The sequence below is a fragment of the Chelmon rostratus genome, chromosome 10 (genome assembly GCF_017976325.1).
Source record: "Chelmon rostratus isolate fCheRos1 chromosome 10, fCheRos1.pri, whole genome shotgun sequence".
Classification (NCBI taxonomy): domain Eukaryota; kingdom Metazoa; phylum Chordata; class Actinopteri; order Chaetodontiformes; family Chaetodontidae; genus Chelmon; species Chelmon rostratus.
The window spans coordinates 10,633,514-10,653,861 of NC_055667.1; the positions used below are offsets into that span (position 1 = coordinate 10,633,514).

General features: G+C 40.6%; 1 protein-coding gene across 9 annotated transcripts in view; it reads left to right on the forward strand.

Moving 5' to 3' along the window:
* The window catches only part of kif1b (kinesin family member 1B), a 55,875-nt gene that overhangs the window by 26,106 nt on the left and 9,421 nt on the right, over positions 1–20,348 (forward strand). For 4 of the 9 annotated variants that reach the window (XM_041945636.1, XM_041945638.1, XM_041945640.1 and 1 more), the window contains 20 exons: positions 527–606; positions 1,196–1,271; positions 1,496–1,546; positions 2,298–2,360; positions 2,639–2,718; positions 3,178–3,284; positions 3,602–3,685; positions 4,005–4,185; positions 4,305–4,377; positions 11,785–11,890; positions 12,910–13,058; positions 13,936–14,114; positions 14,277–14,414; positions 17,580–17,698; positions 18,108–18,193; positions 18,532–18,661; positions 18,976–19,129; positions 19,561–19,651; positions 19,764–19,882; positions 20,056–20,111. In XM_041945636.1, coding sequence (XP_041801570.1) covers positions 527–606; positions 1,196–1,271; positions 1,496–1,546; positions 2,298–2,360; positions 2,639–2,718; positions 3,178–3,284; positions 3,602–3,685; positions 4,005–4,185; positions 4,305–4,377; positions 11,785–11,890; positions 12,910–13,058; positions 13,936–14,114; positions 14,277–14,414; positions 17,580–17,698; positions 18,108–18,193; positions 18,532–18,661; positions 18,976–19,129; positions 19,561–19,651; positions 19,764–19,882; positions 20,056–20,111 — 2,122 coding nt within the window. Of the gene's footprint in view, positions 1–526; positions 607–1,195; positions 1,272–1,495; positions 1,547–2,297; positions 2,361–2,638; positions 2,719–3,177; positions 3,285–3,601; positions 3,686–4,004; positions 4,186–4,304; positions 4,378–6,491; positions 10,453–11,784; positions 11,891–12,909; positions 13,059–13,935; positions 14,115–14,276; positions 14,415–17,579; positions 17,699–18,107; positions 18,194–18,531; positions 18,662–18,975; positions 19,130–19,560; positions 19,652–19,763; positions 19,883–20,055; positions 20,112–20,348 lie in introns of those variants that run through there. The other 5 variants (XM_041945639.1, XM_041945641.1, XM_041945642.1 and 2 more) reach the window with 2 other exon arrangements.

Genomic DNA, 20,348 nt, shown 5'->3' on the forward strand with positions numbered 1-20,348 from the left:
AGGGAGCACATAGGATGGCAACAACCAGCCATGGCTGGCAACCGCGGTGCCCAGTCTGTCTGTCATCCAGTGACGTCAAGCACCAACGCAGATACGGAGGAAATTGGACCAAAATAGCTTCTGCCTTATTGGCTTTTAGCTTTAATAGTGAGGCACATAATATTCACATTCTTTGTTCCTTAAAAGAGGTTGCAGTAAAGGATACCTTTACCTTTATTCTTCAATTCATTATGATGATAAACTAAGATGATCATGTACTGCATTATTAAACCTTGACAGTCACAAATGTCACAGAATATAACAACATTCTGAAGAATGGATATCTAAGTATCTGACTGGCTTCAGAAAATGAAGACTAGTTGAAGTGGCTGTACTCAGCAGTTACTAGAGCTTTAAGCTTTAATCAGTTAGGGTGCAATTGCCATAATATACAGCAGTGTGTTACCCTGCCCCTCTGTCTTCTGTGTTTTTTTTAAGACTTTTTAGACAGTTTGTGTTTTCCTCACACTTTGTCTCTGGTGTTCAGGAATCAGAAAAGATCATTGCTGAGCTCAATGAAACCTGGGAAGAAAAACTGCGAAAGACTGAAGCAATCCGAATGGAGAGGTCAGTATTGGCAGACAGTGTCTGCTCTTTTCCATCTCTGTCTCTTAAAGGGGGAGATGTGCCTCCTATGTGTGTCTCCACCCCTCTGTCAGTTTATCTGTGTCCTGTCAGTTTGAGACAACCCCCCATAGCTCCATCTCTGTCTTTCCTCCCCTCCGTGCTGTCTGTCTCACTTTCTTCACCTATCTGTCTCATTTCCCCTGCACTCATTCTGTCTATTTCCCTTCCCTTCTCCATCGTCACACTCTGCTGCACAAATACCCCTCTCACACAGTTTCTCCCCCTTTACCAACTCATCTGTGGCTGCAGACGTCAACTGTGTTACTGTCTGTCCAGTGAGTCTCGCTGGTGCCAATCTCTGCCTGTTGCCATACTGCAAATCACTTGTTGTAATGTTGCACACCATCACTTCTCATCCTCTGTGTCTTATCAACACAAAGATTGCTGAATATCAACATGCAGAGTTAAAATATATGTTTCTCTTTGCAAGAGACTATATGTGCAACATGCTATGTAAGGGCACTGATGTCGTATAATGTAATGTTTTAATTGTTATTCCAAAGTCTACAAATGTTCTCCTTCACTGCAGGGAGGCCCTGCTTGCAGAGATGGGTGTGGCAATCCGTGAAGATGGAGGCACTTTGGGAGTCTTCTCTCCTAAAAAGGTAGAACAGACATGAGACACAAGCACAGACGTTGATGGCTCGGGGCTGTGTCAGTTTTCCCATGGGTGGTGATACACACCCTTCCACCATCACTTCCTCATTGTTTCCCATGTTATCTTTTTCCATGAGAACCCTCCCTCTACCGCCACTACTTTTTCTCCTTTGTTCACTCCATAATTTTCTCTGTCTGTCCACTCTGTTATGTGCTTCCTTCACATACTCAGCTTAGCCATGACATGCCATTTGATGAGCACTTTGATGGTTTTCCCACCAAGGTTTGTTTAATTAAAGTGGCAGATCTTTCCTTTACTATAAGCTGTCCCATAACTGAGTTTAGCTATGTCTTTAGTAGTGATTTAACATCATAAATGTACTAATTTCCTTGTGCTTCCTCTGTGACATGTTCACGGCACCCATCGAAAATTAGCATTTTATGTACTTCTGGTTAAATATTTACTGTGTAGAACATACAGTATGTTTAATTTTTTCCCTCCATGTTTGAATTAGGGACTAATGTGATTATGCTTTAAATGATGGGGCCGTATTAAGATTTCACGTGACTCTGAATTTAAGCTTCTTGGAAGTTAAAGTTGTGTTTGAATATAATACTTGGCTCTGAGTAGATTATTCAAACCTTTCCTTTAGCTGCTTAGAGCTATTAGCGCTGCCATGAGGCTTATTGAATTACTAGCAATGGTACATTCCCCTCATTCCCATTCTTCTCCAGCATCTTCCAGTAGAGGAAGTGCTATGTGGCAGCAGCATGAAGACCAGTAGATGATGTGCTAGTCTGATTGTGACATAGAAAGAGCTTTGTTATCTTTTAATCTGACTGTTCAGCACCAGCTGTCACTAGATCAGCAGTGGTTTCAGATTCCTCTCTTTGAAATTAATCCTTCTTTAGACATGTTTTGAACTCCCTCCTGTGCTGCATGTATTTTATTTCATTTTTTACTTTAATACCCATCCATTTGTCTTCCATTCATTTTTTTCTCTCTTTCCACTCACTGCTGCTCCATTGGTTAGCATTTCGTTGAGAAGCCTTGTGATCTTTATACAGACTTTAATGGGGTGTTTTCCCCAAAAAAGGTTGGTGGTTTTGGGGAGTAGCTGTTAGCATTGTTTGTAGTGGTACTGTGATGTATCAGACTAGATTTGTCAGCACTGTGTCAATGTGACCCTTTCCATCCACATTCATGCACTGTATACCACGTATTACTGACAGGTCACCAGCAGTGTTTGATATGAAACCATGCCCTGTTGATTAACGCTTCTATTATGGTTTGCTTTCAGCAATGCTGAGTATTGATGAAAGTAGTGAGAAAGTTTTTGTGGCAAACTGTCTACCTCATATGTTTCATCTTTAGACTCCCCACCTGGTTAACCTGAATGAGGATCCTCTCATGTCAGAGTGTCTGCTCTACTACATCAAAGACGGAATTACAAGGTAACCAAAACCTGAATGATGACACTGACATGCTGCAGGAGGATGTGGAAACGTTTGGAATTTCTCCCAGGCAGGGTCTCTGAAAAACTACTCTGTATATCATTTTTCTTATTTTGATGTTAAGCAAGAGGACATTTCAGAGTCAGAGGAAACTTAAAATCTGCCCCTCATCACAAAAAGCTATACTGTCTAAAGTTACTTTCCTCCCCTTTTTGTCCTCTGGCCCCCCCAGTCGACTGTTCTTGTTGAGTATTTCGTTACAATCATGGTGCAGGGTGGCAAGAATAGATGACGGAATCACAGAAGAAAGAAACTATAGTGCTTTAGAAGTGCTGCCTTCAAAAAGGAAAGGTCTAAAGGTTCCATTTAACTTCTGCCACTGACTTTTTGTCAAAATGGTTGCAGTACAATAAGAGTGCAGAATTCACTCTCTCAAAATGGCTTCTGTGATTGTTTCAGGGTGGGTCAGGCTGATGCTGAAAGACGACAGGACATTGTTTTAAGTGGGGCTCATATCAAGGAAGAGCACTGCATCTTCCGCAGCGAGAGGAATGCCAATGGAGATGGTGAGGCACCGTATTATGAGTTTGCTTGCTTGTGTTTCCGTTGGCATATGCCAGGATATGTTCCGTCTAAATAAAAGACAGATACCTCCCTAAATATCTGCAAAAACAACATTAGGTAATTTGTCAATGGAGAAAATGAGTGTATAAATATAGACCCAGAATTCATTTTCTGTTAATGGAAACGTTTTGCCATAAATGTCAGTAATCACTACATATACTGGATATATATGGAGATATTTTCTCTTGACTATATTAAAGATAAATGATGATGAGCATTTGAGATTGACTGATGATGGTTTGGTGTGTTTTTGCTCAAGTTATCGTCATGCTGGTGCCCTGTGAGGGATCAGAGACCTACGTCAACGGCAAACGTGTTGAGGATTCAATCCAGCTTCGTTCAGGTACATATCTCATTTTTGTAAATGAAGTTGTAAAGAATCTGTAAATGCGATATATGTTTCATCTCTGTCGGCTGATATGAATTAACAGATTTCCTAATAGCTATAGATAATTGAATCCATATAAGGGATTTTCCTTGTACTTCATAAATCATAGTTATACATTATAACATCCTTTGTTATGTTCTGCTTTAAAGTAAAAGAAACATGGTGAAAGCAAAAGTTGGAGCTTGTACATTTATGCTGTTCTTTCAGCACTGAAGAAGCAGTGTCTTAGCTAAGTTCATGCTCTCCATCCTAATTTCTGCCCACCCTCTGTCAGGTAATCGTATCATTATGGGAAAGAACCACGTGTTCCGGTTCAACCACCCAGAACAGGCCAGAGCTGAAAGGGAGAAGACACCATCTGCCGAAACCCCTGTTGAGCCGGTGGATTGGACCTTTGCTCAGAGAGAGCTTCTGGAGAAGCAGGGCATTGACATGAAGCAGGAGATGGAGAAACGGTATGCCATCCATCCTGTTAGCGATATTTAAAGGCATTTCTCATCGGGTCAGCAGTCTGATGTGTCTCAGTTCTGGATTATGTGTGTTTCACTGTATATTTTGCTCATGTATGATGTAGGCTCACTGAGATGGAAATCTTGTACAAAAAGGAGAAAGAAGAAGCGGACCAACTTTTGGAGCAACAGCGACTGGTGAGTTCAAATTAGCTGGAATTAAATCAAACCCACTTTGTGAATTTTATGGCCTCAGTCTGTTTTCTTATGAATTAGTAGTAACTGCAGAGTGGGATTAACAGATTTTAAGACATAATTTATCTGATATTTTGTGTATGATTTTGAGTGAAATTATGGTATCTTTCAGAAGTGGAATTCAAAGTTAAAGCATGGTTTTTATGGTCATTTACAATTGGAAAGCTAGTTTTTGATTTTTGGATTTCATTCGGTCAATTTAAATCTGACAAGTACTAATTCTCACTCTGAGCTCTGACACTTTTGAGGTGTGTGTGTGAGAGAGAGAGAGAGACAGAGAGTGTGTGAGAGAGAATCAAACTTTTATTCTTGGCGCATGTCTGCTCTTCTTGCATGGAAGTTTTTCTGGTTTGAGACGGATGAGCTTTTACTTGCCCTCCTCTTGAGTTTTAACTGATTTTTCTGTAGTAATTTGATTGAGTGAGAATTAGAGTATGAAGCTTTCCCCTTTCCAAATTCCTGTTTTCACATTTCTTGTGTCCTCTATAGTGGATCTGAATCTTGCAAAACAGCATCCTACAGCTAAAGTTGAATTGATATTAAGATCAAAAATCATTTAAAACCACTATTGAATATTGGTCAGTATTGACACATATTGCCTTGTTAAAATAATGCTGCGCTGCTTTTGCATGGTTCATGTTAATAGCATGTTTTCTTAACTCCTTCAGTACTGGTTCTGGACTAAGTTGCAGTGTTTGCTGTTGAGCTGGTCAACTTTGAAGTGGCTGTTGATTTGCTTGGATTAGATTTCTACTCTAGTTTTCTTGCTCTGTTTTGTCCTGAGTTTCATCTCTTCAATGCAGTTGCTGACATGTACAATGCATTGTGATAACAAAAAATCCTGCTGTAGTTTTTTGACAGATAGTGACAATGTGGTTTCTCATTGACTTCTTTGGCTACCTCTGTTTGCTAGCCTTACCTGGCATCTGTGTAGCACACTGAGGGCATGGGTCAACAACAGAGTTAGCACTGCTTACAGTTGAACCAGTGAATCACAGACCTCTTCCATACTCTGGTTGTTTTATGTGCAAAGCTACAGGCGTAGGTTTCAGGCTCCCAACATGTGCAATTCTAGCCATAGATACAGTATCATACACAAGCCCTGAATTATCTGTACCAAATGGTTGTGATCTGTAATGTACTTTGTCTACACAAAAATGAGAAACTGCATTTTTTTTCCCCAACTAACGTCTTTCTTGTAGTGGATTAACACTTACCCTCACTTCTGCCTCTCTTCTCTCTACTGGCTTTCTGATCAACTGCAAGAACACTCTGTCTTCTAACTCACTGCTAATACTAAAGCCACTCAAACCTTCTGGACTAAGGGGGGAAAGCTCCAAAATCCATCTACATGCATGCCACTGTAGGATGTGTTCGGATCCAGCTTTCAAATGCAAAATTTTCAATTAAGAAGAGGAATATCACAGAATAATACAGAAGTGCTCCAATCAGCAACTATCCTCTATTGATATTTCTTTTCTAATCATAATATACATGCTTTACCTTTACTTTTAATATCAATATGCAACATTGGGAACATTGTAAAAGCTGATATCCCCATCTCAGAGATGTAAAAAGCCTTGTTTTAACAACAAGTGAATGATAAATTTATTCATATCCCTGTCAACGTTTCAGTAGAGAAAATATGAGAATAACAAACTGACAAGAAAGTCAATGGAAGCCACTGTTTGTTGGATTTTCATTTGTTTTTCTATCTTTATTTTGAACAATATTCTGGGAATGTGCATAATTCTGGGAACTGCATGTTGTCATACATCTTGTACAGTGATGATGTATGCAAACTATTTAGATAACATAGTCACAGTGTAATAGTTGGCTAACTCAAAATTTTGAACTGCAAAATTGTGTAATGAATGGAATAATTACATTCTGATTTAACTTTGGCTTTATTCATGGTTGAAGTTCCCATGTTGCATATTCATACCTTTATTCATTCTTTTTTAAAAAGCCATCCTTTCATCCTCTCTTTGATTTCCCATTTTAATTTCTCCTTTTTTGGGAACCATTTGGTTTGTTTCCTGTGTTGTTTTCTGAAGGATGGAGACTCTGATAGTGGCGATGACTCTGATAAGAGGTCTTGTGAAGAAAGCTGGAGACTGATCACTTCCTTGAGGGAAAAGCTGCCCCCCAGCAAGCTACAAACCATAGTGAAAAAGTGTGGATTACCCAGCAGTGGGAAGAGACGAGAGCCAGTTAAAATGTACCAGATCCCTCAGCGACGCCGCATCACCAAGGACTCCAAGTGGGTGACCATATCTGACCTAAAGATCCAGGCAGTCAAAGAAATCTGTTATGAAGTGGCGCTCAATGACTTCCGCCACACACGGCAGGAAATTGAGGCACTGGCTATTGTGAAGATGAAGGAGCTCTGTGCAAGCTACAGCAAGAAGGACCCCAACGAGCGGGACTCGTGGAGAGCGGTGGCTCGGGATGTTTGGGACACTGTAGGGGTTGGTGATGAGCGCATTGAGGATGTCATTACCAATGGCTCTCGATCAGGAGGGGCTGTCATGGATGACCTAAAAGTGCACATAGATAAACTTGAGGACATCTTACATGAGGTGAAGAAACAGAATAACATGAAGGACGAGGAGATCAGAGCTCTCAGGAACAAGATGGTTAAAATGGAAAAGGTCCTTCCACTCATCACCCCAGAGGGCCAAGAAAAGCCTCCCAGCGTAGCCACCTCTTCCAGTGCTGCCATAACCCCAAGCCCTCGAGAAGCAAAACCTCCTGTTCCCCCAAAGTCTGAAGGAGAAGATGTAGATTCACAAACAGGCGAAAGTGCAGGAGATGACTCAACCCTAAGGCGAGGAAGCCACATGCGCTGGATGCGTCAAGAGCAGTTACGCCTGAAGAACCTACAGCAACAAGAGATCTCCAAGCAGCTCCGCCGAAATACCGGACCACATCGCTTTATTCCTCCAGAAGACCGCAAGCTACGCTTCCCTTTCAAAAGTAACCCTAAGCACCGCAACTCATGGAGCCCTGGTACTCATATCATAATCACAGATGAGCAGGTCATTGAGCTAAAGGTGCCGAAAGAAGCTGTAGAGGAAGAAGGAGAAAACCAGGCTGAAGAAGGAGTACAGTCTAGAGAACAGATGGCTGCTTCAGTTATCCACATCACCCCCCCATTGCAAAGCCCATCGGTCCAGCACAGGAGCAAAGACTTGGAGCAAGGTTTAAGCCAGAGTCACAGACATAACTATAGAAACAACCAACATCAGCAGCCCCACGAACGAGGCCGCAGCAACTCTTTTAATCACCGCCAGCGGCCCTCTGGTTCCATGGAGTCACTGCAGCAGTCTGAAAGCAACAGGAGGCATACGCAGGCCTACTATCAGCCCCGCCACCATCAGAACCAGCCAGCACATCCCCAACCACACCATCAACAACACCCTTGCCACTATAATAGCATGATGTATACAGATGGCAGATTCAGCGGCTATCAGCAGTACCATCACACTGACCACGCCAATCATCCAAGCAACTTTCAGGCACCTCCGCGCATGCGCAGGCAAATGTCTGCTCCGAACCTAAAAGCCAGCAGAGAGACGACAGTCTGAGTGTGGAACTTGTGGAATGAGGAACTAGTTTGATGTACTTTTAGTAGGCAAACACATTACAGATCACAACAGCTCAGAATCATGTGAGACAAACAGCTAAAACTGAGTGTGACTTTTGCACTTGATCATTGTGTCATTGGTTGACCCAAAAGTATTGTATTGTATAAAAAAGACATTTTATCATCATCATCATCATCATCATATATGCCGTAATATCAGTTTTTGCTGCATTGTGTGCGCTGTCATCTCTAGCATTCGGAGAGCTGTCATCAGGAATTGAAGCCAACAGATGATAAAGGGACTGGGTTTTTTTTGTTTTTTTAGAAGAGACATGCCATTCCTTCTCTTTTCATTTTTCAGCATGTGTGACAATTCATCAATCATGCTTTGATTTGCCAAAATTATCTTCATGGTTGAATTTCTGAGTTTACATCTGTGCCATTTTAGTATTAGTATTGATTTTATGGTGAATGTTTTTAGTCACTACAGTATAAACACATTGAGGTGTCTAATTTTCATTAAGATTTTTGTTCTTGTTGTTGTAGCCCAGATTAGGAACCTAAAAACACCCAATATTTATTTCTTTCCATGTACCATGTCTACTGAATGTTAGGATGGAAGAATCAGTTCTCTTTGCAGTTTTACATTTTGTGTTGTACCTCAAAACATTTTAAATCATCATTGGCCTGGATCTGGAATCAAAAGACCACTATGATCGATTATGGAATAACTTGATGCACTAGTTGATTGTGTGACTGCCTTTCAAATAGACTGAAATAGTGGTCAACGACAGTAGTATTCAAAAAGTGCCTTTTATGCACTGACTGCATTAATCCTGCTGTGCAACATTCTTCTTTCCCTTCTTCTAGAACTCATCCACAAGGGTTTAGCTAACATTTACAAAGGAAACCTCATAACTTACCTAACCACACTAACTTTTTATTAATAACATACTGATTTATTGAAATTCTTAGAAAGCCACCTAATCTCTTAATCTCAAAATTTCTTTTTTGATTTATTTAAAAAATGTAACTGCCACCTATTCGTATTTCAGTATTTTGCACTTTCCCAAGTAATAAATATGCTGTATTATTAGTTAAGACACACATTTCAATGTTAAGCAATAAGTTCCTCTACACTGATTTTTTGATTTTTTTTTTTTCAAAAATCCCTTACAAATTACCCACATTTTATATTTGGGTATATTTCTGTCCAGAATGATTTGATTAGTTATTCTCTCAGAGCCCTGGAGTTAACTAAACACCATATCAAATATATAAATCACTATGCTGAAATGTTAGGAGATGGACCGACGCAACAAGTTTCAAAGTAACCAGTCCAGCATGTTCAAAATCATTTCCCTACTCTTCCTGTATAAACCACACATCATGAGCTGATTCTTAGAATTACATTCTGGGTTTGTGGTTCACTGAGTAAGCACAGAGTTCGCCGTGTTTCGGTTGGATGTCCTACAGAGTGTTGTCATGGTTCCCAAAGACTCCCCTTAAAAAATGTTGGAGGGAGGACAAGGACTTGAAGAGTTTGCATAATGTCATTCGGGAGAACTATCCATGTCAAAGGAGATTTTGAGGACTGCCTTGTTTTAGCTGCATGAAATGCCACATATTCTCACAACCTGGATACATCAGATTGGTGGTCCATGAAATCAGTTTTCCACGTCAGTTTTTTTTTTTGTTTTTGTCTATGTGCTTTAGCTGATGCGTATTTGAATTAGCAGCAAGTCTGCCTCTCAATCTGTCTTTTCCTTGCTGCTTTTGTAGCTTTAAAAACCCCCCATTAATTATTACATTTCAATACCAGATGGCCTTCAAATCATTAAAGAGAAACAGTGACACTCAGCAGCATGGGAGAGACCTTTGAGGACTATCAAAATATGAATGATGAAGTGATTTTCTGTGTTTTCTACTATTCGTTTTGACAATATATACTCTGCCTTACTATGCTGTAACAAAACCAAATCATATAATGACATATGCAAGTCTAGCCTCTCCACCCTATGCCTCGTGACTTTGACTATCTTAGCATGCAGTAGCTTACATGTCTTCATGCCTAATAAATGCTCAATTAACAAATGTTATTTAATGTATGCACTGGTGGTGCTGATGGTGACCGGGTAAGCTGGAAAGCATACAACATCAAATGGACAATGTTCTTTGTTCTTTTGAAATATACATACTCTATGTCAGTGTTGGGTCTCTGAGTGTTGTACGTCTGCTTTTTGAATCTGCAGTATCAAGTGCCTCACTGTGGCTATGTACCAAGTTGTGTTGCTCCTTAATCAAGCACTTTGTGCAAACATACAGTAAACGTGAACAACTGTGTTCACAGGTTTTAAAAAAAAAAAAAGCATATACTGAATCCCTGTGTTGCTGGAGGTTTATTTTCAAAGTATGACTGAAATAAAATGACGTGCTCCAAGTGCAGTTATTTGTTATAGTATATGGGTGGTATTTGTTTTTCTACTGCCAATAAACAAGTTTAGAGACAGAATCAGATCCCTATATGTATGAGCTACACAGGAGTGAGATTAAGAGACACTATACAAGGTTAAAGGTAATGTGAAAATCTACGTTTTTAAAGTAATACAGATTTAATTGTGATTTTTAAGAATTTTAAAGTGGTCCAGAATTTTATTCTTAGAAGTTGCAGAATGCCTTATTTAACACTACATCATGACAATGTCCCACTTTTAGATTTGTTGGTGCTTACCTCATTGCAGTAATTTCTTTTGGTGTTAGATTTAGCCCTTTGGATCTTTATTTGAGAATTTAGATATTCATGTTTTGAAACTGCTCCAAATACAATATATTTACATGGTGCATTATGGTACTCATTGTGTCACATTAGTAGCTCCACGCAGATGCTGTAGCTACATTCAGTAAAACTTGCTTATTGGATTGCTTGAATGGAGAGAATTCAGCTTTTAGCTTGTTGGTAGGAATTCAGCAGGGAGCAGGTTAATGACACATAAAAAGGCTGCATTGTCTTCCCAGAAGACACTGAACAAACAGGATGAGGTCATCTGGACCACAGCCTGTCCTGCTCTGATGATGATGGCGCCCCTCATTGGATTACAGTTGACTCAGCTTCTACCAACACCTCTCGTCTTCCACTCCAGCCGTTTCTCTCAGAATATAACATCTTTCATTGTTTCATTAAGTTTCATTTCCAGGACATCGAACATTTCAGAAAAAAAACTCAATTGCAAGTAGAAATTATGTATTATAATGTATTATTATGTAGTATTTCTTTATTTCTTCTTTTTAAACTGCACTCCTCAATTATCTGCTTTTTAGTTTTGGAAAGTGTCTTTTATTAATGACAGTAAATGTGAATTAATTTCAAGCAAACCATAGCTTTCACTGCTAATGTTTTACGTACAGTTGTACACACTATATATTGTTTTGACAGATCTGGAAATACAGTTTATTTGGAAACTGTGCAACATCTCAGACACACACATCTTACTCACTTTATATTCTAACTGTAAAGGCACTTTCATGTCACATTATGAGTGCATTATTTGGACCAGTATCCAAAGTCATCAGTGCTTGTCTTTAATGTAGGAATATAACTCAGGTAGTGTTCTGGAATTTAAACATGGAGAATATGTTGTAATCCTAACATAATCCAGTGCATTTTGGGTTGAAATGTGGTGAGATGGCTAGCTGTACTCACCTGGTGTTGCGGCTGATGGACAGTTGTCCATGTTCTCTGTCCCCTGTGTGTTGGTGTCCAGGTGTACGAGAGCAAATTGCAAGAACTGCAGAAACAGGTGGAGACTATTTCTTTGGTGGCCGAGACACCTGATGAAGAAGAGTTGGAGGAGGAGGAGGAGGAGGAAGGTGTGTACTGTAAATCTTCAGTTGTGCAGATTGTTCTTTACTTCCTGATATATGAATATAAAAATGCACTCTGTATTTTCTTTCACATTTTCTGTCCAGAGCCCAAACTACTGGGACGTGCGTACAGTATTTTCAGTTTTATAATCAAAAGAATGTAGCATCAACTTCATTCAGATTTATTAAGATGTGTTAATATCACCATACTAATTACTCATTCAGGGTCAAACTAGTCCATAAGTAATAAATCCTCTAATCCCTTTGAAAAAAAGCATACTACTAATAATAAAGAAACAGTTTGCTTCAAGTCTAAAGGACCATACTTATAGTTTTTCATGTTTCAGGCCATCAACCACAATTTGCCTGCAGTTAACTGGCAGCAATGTTCCAAAGCAAGCAGCCTTTCAACATAACTGTGTTTGGCCATTTTTCAATGATTCACTGGTCTCCATGGTTTTCAGTATGATAGTGAAGTCACAGAACCTCACCACAGTCTTCATTCATAAAGTTGTCCTAATTTGCACCTGTGTTCACAAAACGAGTCACTCCAATAACGCTAATCATTAATAAAGTAGAGAGCAGGTCCTGTTCCTGCGTTTTGAATTTGAAATGATGCTGAGGCGAAACTTTTTTTTGCATTTGGGTGATGGACTGTGGTTTTATACAGGAAACAACTAATTTTTCACATTTGCTGCCTGTTTGTCTTCCAGGTCCTAAAGCAGTGCTTTTGAATTGAATGCTTTTCTGCATTCGACTCCATTAATTCTGAGATTGGAGGTTTCTGAACACATTGCAGAAAGGAACAGAAAGTTTTTCAGCACAGTCACTGAAAAACTTAAAATAAATGTGACAACATGTGCCACTTGATGGATCACCTAAAGCTGCTGGCAGTAATATAAAGCACACTGGATTTGTGGTTGGGCTTAAACAAGTAAAACTGGTGTGGTCCTGTTTGGTTTCAGTTGAGTGTTTTTATGTGTATATGCATGTCAGCATCACCTCTGCGTCCTGTCTCCCTGCAGTGCCGTGGACTCAGCATGAGTTTGAGCTGGCTCAGTGGGCCTTCAGGAAGTGGAGGTACCATCAGTTCACCTCCCTCCGTGACCAGCTGTGGGGAAACGCAGTCTATCTGAAGGAGGCCAACGCCATTAGTGTGGAGCTCAAGAAGAAAGTCAGTAAAAAATCAGCTGACTTAATTGTTAAAAATTCAGATTTTCTAGCGCAGAGGGTAATAAACTTAATTTGGGTGGCTGAGATGAGTTTTAACCTGGTTTACTGAGAGACCTAAGAACAACACACTTGGAGACCTTCTAAAGGCCCTCTATTCTCCTGGCAGCCTCATTAATAGGTGAATCACTCTCATAGCAATCCGGTTCTGGGAGGTTGAACTGCGAAATGAGATGACAGCGTGATGATGTCATGAAAGGGGCCACATGATCGATTGAGATTTCCATTCAGCCTGTGATACTCGCGATTTATTAACCTGGGAACAGTGTTTTAGATAATGCAGAAGGCCATCCTTTAAATCATCCAGAGCCGGGTGTTGACTCATTGTCACATAGAGAAATTAAATTTGTTGTGAATCAAAAGCTGGTCTGCTGTGGTCCACCTTCCCCATCAGGAGACCGGTGTGATTTATTTTCTTGTCCATTTCGAGGCAAACATGATTGATACAGGAGATCGGTCATCTGTCACAAAGACATTTTTAGATTTCACATTTTCCTCTATGGGTTCCTGTCTGTGATTTATGTCCAATGTTGTTAATTGGTTTAGCATTTTGCCCCCAGAGGATACTGGGAGAGAGAGGCCACAAAATGAAGGGTTGTATGGATTTGTTTGACCCCTCAACCTTGCAGTATCATCCCTGGTTTATCTGCAGTAAAATAGAAAAACACTAGAAAAGACAGTGAGACAGCAAATCTTAAAAGGTTCAAAGCTTGAAGTCCTGATCCTTCTGCCGAGAATGGATGCTCACGTGTGGTTTTTGTTTGACTTTGTTTTATTGTACTTCTGTTGTTCCCTTCCCAACCACCTCTCCCATTTTTCAGGTCCAGTTCCAGTTCGTCCTGCTGACAGACACGCTGTACTCTCCGCTGCCCCCGGAGCTCCTGTCGCCAGAGCCAGAGAAAGAGCGTGACACCAGGCCTTTCCCCCGCACCGTGGTGGCCGTGGAGGTTCAGGACCTGAAGAATGGAGCCACACACTACTGGTCCCTGGATAAACTCAAGTAATGCCCGTTCCACTCCTTAATCTAGTTCTGGTCTTAGTTAGATTTGTTGCCAGACTGACATTGAGCTGCATCCCTTCCTTCCAGCCATTATATTATTCGAGCCGTATATTCTCTTTCTGCTTCCCATTAATGTGAAGTGCACTCTGTCGTCATTTGCAGGCAGCGGCTGGACCAGATGAGAGAGATGTATGACCGTGCTGGAGAAATGGCCTCCGCGAACCAGGAGGACAGCGAGGGCACTCTGACAGGAAACGATCCCTTCTATGACCGCTTCCATTGGTTTAAACTTGTGGGCAGGTATGCATGTGTTACTGCAGTTCACTGTTTGCTGTGCTGGCTGTGGCCTGTTCCTGTTCTCAGTAATACATGTTGTTTTTGTGGTTATCTGATTCCACATGGCAGCTTTTGTGATCCATTTATTTAAAATGGGTTCAAGCATTTATTTCCATTCCATGTTTCATCTTCATGGTCATTTTCTGTGACACAGTTTAAAATGTCCTGTCATTCAAGTCACATGTATCAGTGATATCACATGTTTTGGCATCATGTATTTTTTATCTGGTGTTATTTTCTTGCTCATTATAAATAATTGTTGTTTTTTTTGTTTTTTGTTCTTTTTGTGGTCATGTTTATAATTTGATGTTACATTTGTGATTTTTTTTTATGCTTTTGAGTTCATGTCACTTATCAGTATTCATTTGTGTAGTTAATCATTTTATTTGACATCACATTTTGACTTGTTTTTTTTATGATAAATTATGTCACTTTCATTTATCCATTTTATCATTTTCCTGTCTGTTGCCATTCTCATGTTGATATTCCTTCCAGTTCATACAAAAGCTTGTCAACAGCATAGTGGATTTGGATAAAGTGGAAACTTGCTGCATTTTGTGTTTTATCCTCTTTCAGCCAGCATACATTAGAAGATTTATATGTTAATCCTTTTAAAGTGGCATTTCATTTTGGTTTCTATAAACTACTGTGACACTTGTAATACCTGCTCTTTATGAAATGAATCCTTCTGTTGCCTCTTCAGCATATATGAGGACAAATCATTTTCTCAATTGATTTGGTGCAGCTAATCATATCATTAGAAAAGTGTGAGCATGTGCCATCTTTACAATGACCGTACAGAGACTGTTGGTGGTTGATTACTTTTGCATTACTTTTTGTAATGATACAAAAGAATGTTTATATTAGATATTAAATCTTATTTGTTGTAGAAAAGCACCAGATAACAAACCACTTGTGAGAAAGCGAAGCCAGAGTGAAATATCACATCTGAGCCATACTTAATGAGCTGCAGGGGCCTGTTTAACTCGTCTGTTACTTCATTGTTACCTTTTCTTGGTTCCTGCTGCTATCCCCAAACTACCAACCCTCTCAGCTCCCCCATCTTCCACGGTTGTGTCAATGAGCGCCTGGCCGACCGCACGCCCTCGCCCACCTTCTCCACCACCGACTCCGAGATCACCGAGCTGGCGGACGAGCGCCAGAGCGAGATGTCTGACCTGATCGACGATGAGGCGTTTGTGGACGACACCAGCTCGGACGCCGGCACAGAGGAGGGCTCGGACATCTTCAGCGACGGCCATGACCCCTTCTATGACCGCTCCCCCTGGTTCATCCTGGTGGGAAGGTTGGTGACCGCCAGTGGCCTTCCTACGTCCTCCACACACATGCTGGGACAGTTTGGGGTGGATGCTGGCTTTTTTAGTGTACTTTATTTGCAATTACACAGATATAGATCAAAGTAAACCAAAGGGAGGCAAGGCATACAGATTAATGAGCGCAGGTGAGGGGAAAAAAAGTCTTAAAAAACAGCATCTTGGCAATAATTAATATTTATTAAAACAGGTTTTGTGGATGAATTCATGGTCAGTATATATTGAAATGAATGATCAGATACGATGATAGACAACAACAGTCCTCAGTAGATGTTACAGCAGCAGAATGTAAGATATAAGATAATTTCGTGCATTATTTTGGTACCTAGCAAATGGAGTCTTAAAAAATGCGAGCAAATACAGTAAGAAGATCGCTTATTAATTATCAGTAAAGCCGTCCTCGGTGAAAGAATAATTTTAGAATCAGATCATGTATTCATCGCAGCTTTGCAGAGATAAATTGGACCAGTTTTGGATTTAATGTGATTAGTCATACTTCTGTGCTCACAGGCCTCCTTTATGTGAGTTACTTTTAATTTAGACTCAGTTCCCAAAAATTGAAAAGCCACCATCCTTTTCTCTCCACATCCTCCCCGCATGATGCCTCATCCCCCGCCACCATCACTGTGCTGACTGCATTAACTCCCATCTGTTTGTGAAGTACATGGATTTGTTGTGTCTAAGTTGATTATCTGTCTGTCCTTTCATGTATTTTTTTTTTAAACTTTGTGTTATTTTTTGTTTGTTTTATTTATTATGTTGCATAAAACCATGTGGTTTTATAGCCTTGTTTGTTTTAACATTGCTCTTGTAATGTATTGTAGGTAATATTAACTCACTGGTAGTTGACAGTCACGTAATCATGCTTACTTACATTTCTTTTAATTCACTGTCAGGATGAAATAATAAGCTGCAGCAGCATTTGAAATCACAGCATACGTTGTACTGAGGCTGTAGCGTCAGCGCTGCAAACATCATAGCTTAGTAATAAACTGCGCGTGCCAATCTCAGAATAAGACGACAGATCAATAGAGGCTCTAAGCAAGCGGACTCTGCAGCAGACAGTGCTCAGCCACCTTCGTCACTATGACTTCAGAGATTTCACAGATTGAGCTGTCCCCTCCGCCTTGGCCTTGGGCCTGCAAAAGGAGGGAGAGGAGGGAGAGGAGGAGGAGGAGGAGGATAGGGGCACCAAGGAGAAAGGAGTATGTCACCGGGGGTGCAGCAAAACAAATCAAGTCCTACAAAACAAAATGTCAGTGAGCATATGAGTGAGAGACTAACATCGCCATAACACGACACAATAAACCACTCGTACAGCCTTTACTGCTGCATCCCGGGCGACCTGTCATCGCCCTGTCACACAGTTTAAAAAATAAAGTGGAAGCTTTAAAGTGCTGCTGATTTCAGTGCTCTGAAGCATGTATGGGTTCATGTTCATGTTGTTTTTTTTTTGGTTTGGTTTCGCTTGTTCCTTAACCAAATTGTCACTAATATTTTACTGTATGTTATCGTAGTGATTAATATGCTAAACACTGTAAATGTTTTTGCACATTATAAGATGTTTAAATCAAAGAAGAGTTAATGTAGAGCCTCAGAAAATTGTCACTGTGTGGCCATGACAGACATTGTTGGATAAATGTATGTCTCATTTGCTTTCAGTAGGCTTAATGAAACGCAACAGATAACACGACTGTTATATAACCAAAAAAACTGGATTTAAAGACCGCAGCAGTCATTCCACTCTGCACCAGAATCAGGTTTTCATGTCCCTCTTTTCCTTTTTTACTCTCAGAGCTTTCGTGTACCTGAGCAACCTGCTGTACCCTGTGCCACTGGTGCACCGTGTTGCCATAGTAACAGAGAAGGGCGAGGTGCGTGGTTTCCTGCGTGTGGGGGTACAGGCTGTAGCTGGTGAGTAATTAATGATGTTCTCTAATGAGCAAGACTGCTAGGATCTTCATGCACAGGTTAAATCCTGCTATTCACTCATGTGATATCGTTGACTGTTTGTATTTGTCAAACTTTCAGAGGAATAATAAGGTTGTTATGTGTGGTGGAGTAGTTTAAAACACTTATTGCAACTTATCAGATGTGGCATTTATTTGTGTCGCAATGTTTTTGCCATTCATTCAAACCAAATAACTGGATAAATGCATGCGTCTAATGTCTATTTTGATATCAGCATGAAAACATTTTGGAGAGCCCTCCAAAGAGAAAATGCCCTTAGATTCTGTGTGTATTCCCTTTGATGTGCTTTGGCAGATTTAGTCGGCTGTGTCTGTGATAGATCCTGATAAGAGGATGGTTTGTCTCTTTGCAGCTGACGAGGAGGCTCCAGACTACGGGTCAGGAGTTAGACAGTCAGGAACCGCCAAGATCTCCTTTGATGATGAGTACTTCAAAAAGGCAAGCCCTGAGTCAGATGAAAGTATTTCAAACTTGGAAACACACTTTTTTCTGTGTGTGACAGAGAGTGGGTGTAAAATATTTGGGTTAAAACATGAAGTCAGCAGAAGAAGTTGTGTTTTGTTTAAGTTTCTTCTTTTCCTATTTCTTTTCTAATAAACGGATATACATAAGGAAGGGCAAATATTGTTTTCAGCCTTAACCCCTATTCATCCAGCATTGCACAATGATATGCCTTCACACAGGTGGAGGCTTGTTTACTCCTTTGCTCTCCACCAGCTATATGCTAATGTCCTCCTCCCTCTACTCTCGCATCTGTCTCCTTTTTGACCAATCAGAACGACTTTCCCTCCACGGTTATGACCCGCTCCGGCTTGTCCCTGGAAGAGCTGCGCATTGTGGAGGGTCAGGGTCAGAGTTCAGAGGTCATCACACCCTCAGAGGAGCTCAACAGAATCAATGACATGGGTACGACTGCCAGACCTTCACCTCTCCACTCGTAAATTTCGACCTCTCCTCCCAATGGGAGACACACTTGGCAGATGGTCCCGTTGAAGGCAAAGGAGGACTGTGAATGCATACTTGTGGAAATGAGGCTAATGCAGTTTTTCTTACTTTGTGAAGGAATGTGTACAAAGGCTGTTTGATGAGTGAATTTTTCTGATAATGCACAGAAACCAGCCTAGAGCGCAGCATTCAAATGCAGATTATACGGAGCACAATCGTCATCTTAGTAAATCACAGCACGAGTCCTCTTAACCTTCCCCTGTGGCTTTCTTCAGACCTCAAACTGGGTAACATCGCGGAGACCAAGCTGAGTCTTGGAGACGGTCTGGCAGGTCAGCTGGAGGTTGGCAGCATCTTCACCTTTCGTGTTACTGTGCTGCAGGCCAACGGCGTCCCGCCCGAGTACGCAGATATCTTCTGCCAGTTCAAGTGAGTCCACAACCCTCAAAAATGGAGTCTGCAGTAACTCAGCTGTACAGATTCATGTGTCCCATGTGGTGTCTTTTCTTCGGCTGTTAAGATATAGCTAAAAAAGTAGTGGAATTAAAACTGTTAACAAAGGTAATGCTGTTGAAACTAATATATGGCGTTAATGTTCCTGCAACAAAAGATATTTTCGGGACATTTTGTGACTCTGTAGGTTAGAGAGTCATTTGATTTCACTAATCATATTAGAATCAGATGATCAAAGATGATTGATCCAGCTTCATCTAAATCATTCATAAAAAAAATAAGTTCTAGTGAAGTCCTAAAAGTTGATGACACTTCCCAAAGGGAAGATGCAGATTTTTGGGAAACGCCGTCATCTTGTTGACAAATAAATGTGACACACTGACACTCATTTGTGTTGATTTACTCAGTTTCCTGCATCGTCACGATGAGGCTTTTTCCACCGAGCCTCTGAAGAACACCGGCAAAGGAGCTCCACTGGGCTTTTACCACGTCCAGAACGTGAGTGTGTGCACATGCACAGGCACACACACACACACACACACACAAGCAATCTGTTCTTTAACAGCCTCATTTTAATTTTGACAACACCTTTTTTTCACTGTGGGAGCAGATTTCAGTTGAGGTCACAGAGTCCTTCATTGAGTACATCAAGAGCAAGCCCATCGTGTTTGAAGTGTTCGGCCACTACCAGCAGCACCCGCTGCATCTTCATGGCCAGGACCTCATCAGGTCTGTGCAGTTAATGAATAAATCCAGAATATTCTTCTGTGGGGATGTTGTATCACTTCAGAAAATGTTTTTCTAATAATAGAATAATTCATATTTGGTACACCATATAGATTTTGTTAGAAATTTCCAGTTGTTTTCTGTATTTTAAGGTAATTCTACATTTATTTTAACAGTCCTCCAACACCGTCAAGGAAATACTACCCTATCCCCATGCCTCTGTCTAAACCAGGTAAGCATTTTTCCTAACAGCAATATGTTCTGCACCTGTCACCTTCATTTCAGCTTATTTCTTCTATTCGTTATATCAGCATGCCTCATATTTCCTTCCACTTTTCTCTCATTTCTCGCTTCCTCTGGATTTTTTTTGTCTCTTATTTAATCATTCTCCCACCATCCATAATCCTCTTACCCAACTCTGCCCTCCCTCTTCCACATCTCCTTTTTCACACGTCTCCTCCGATCCATT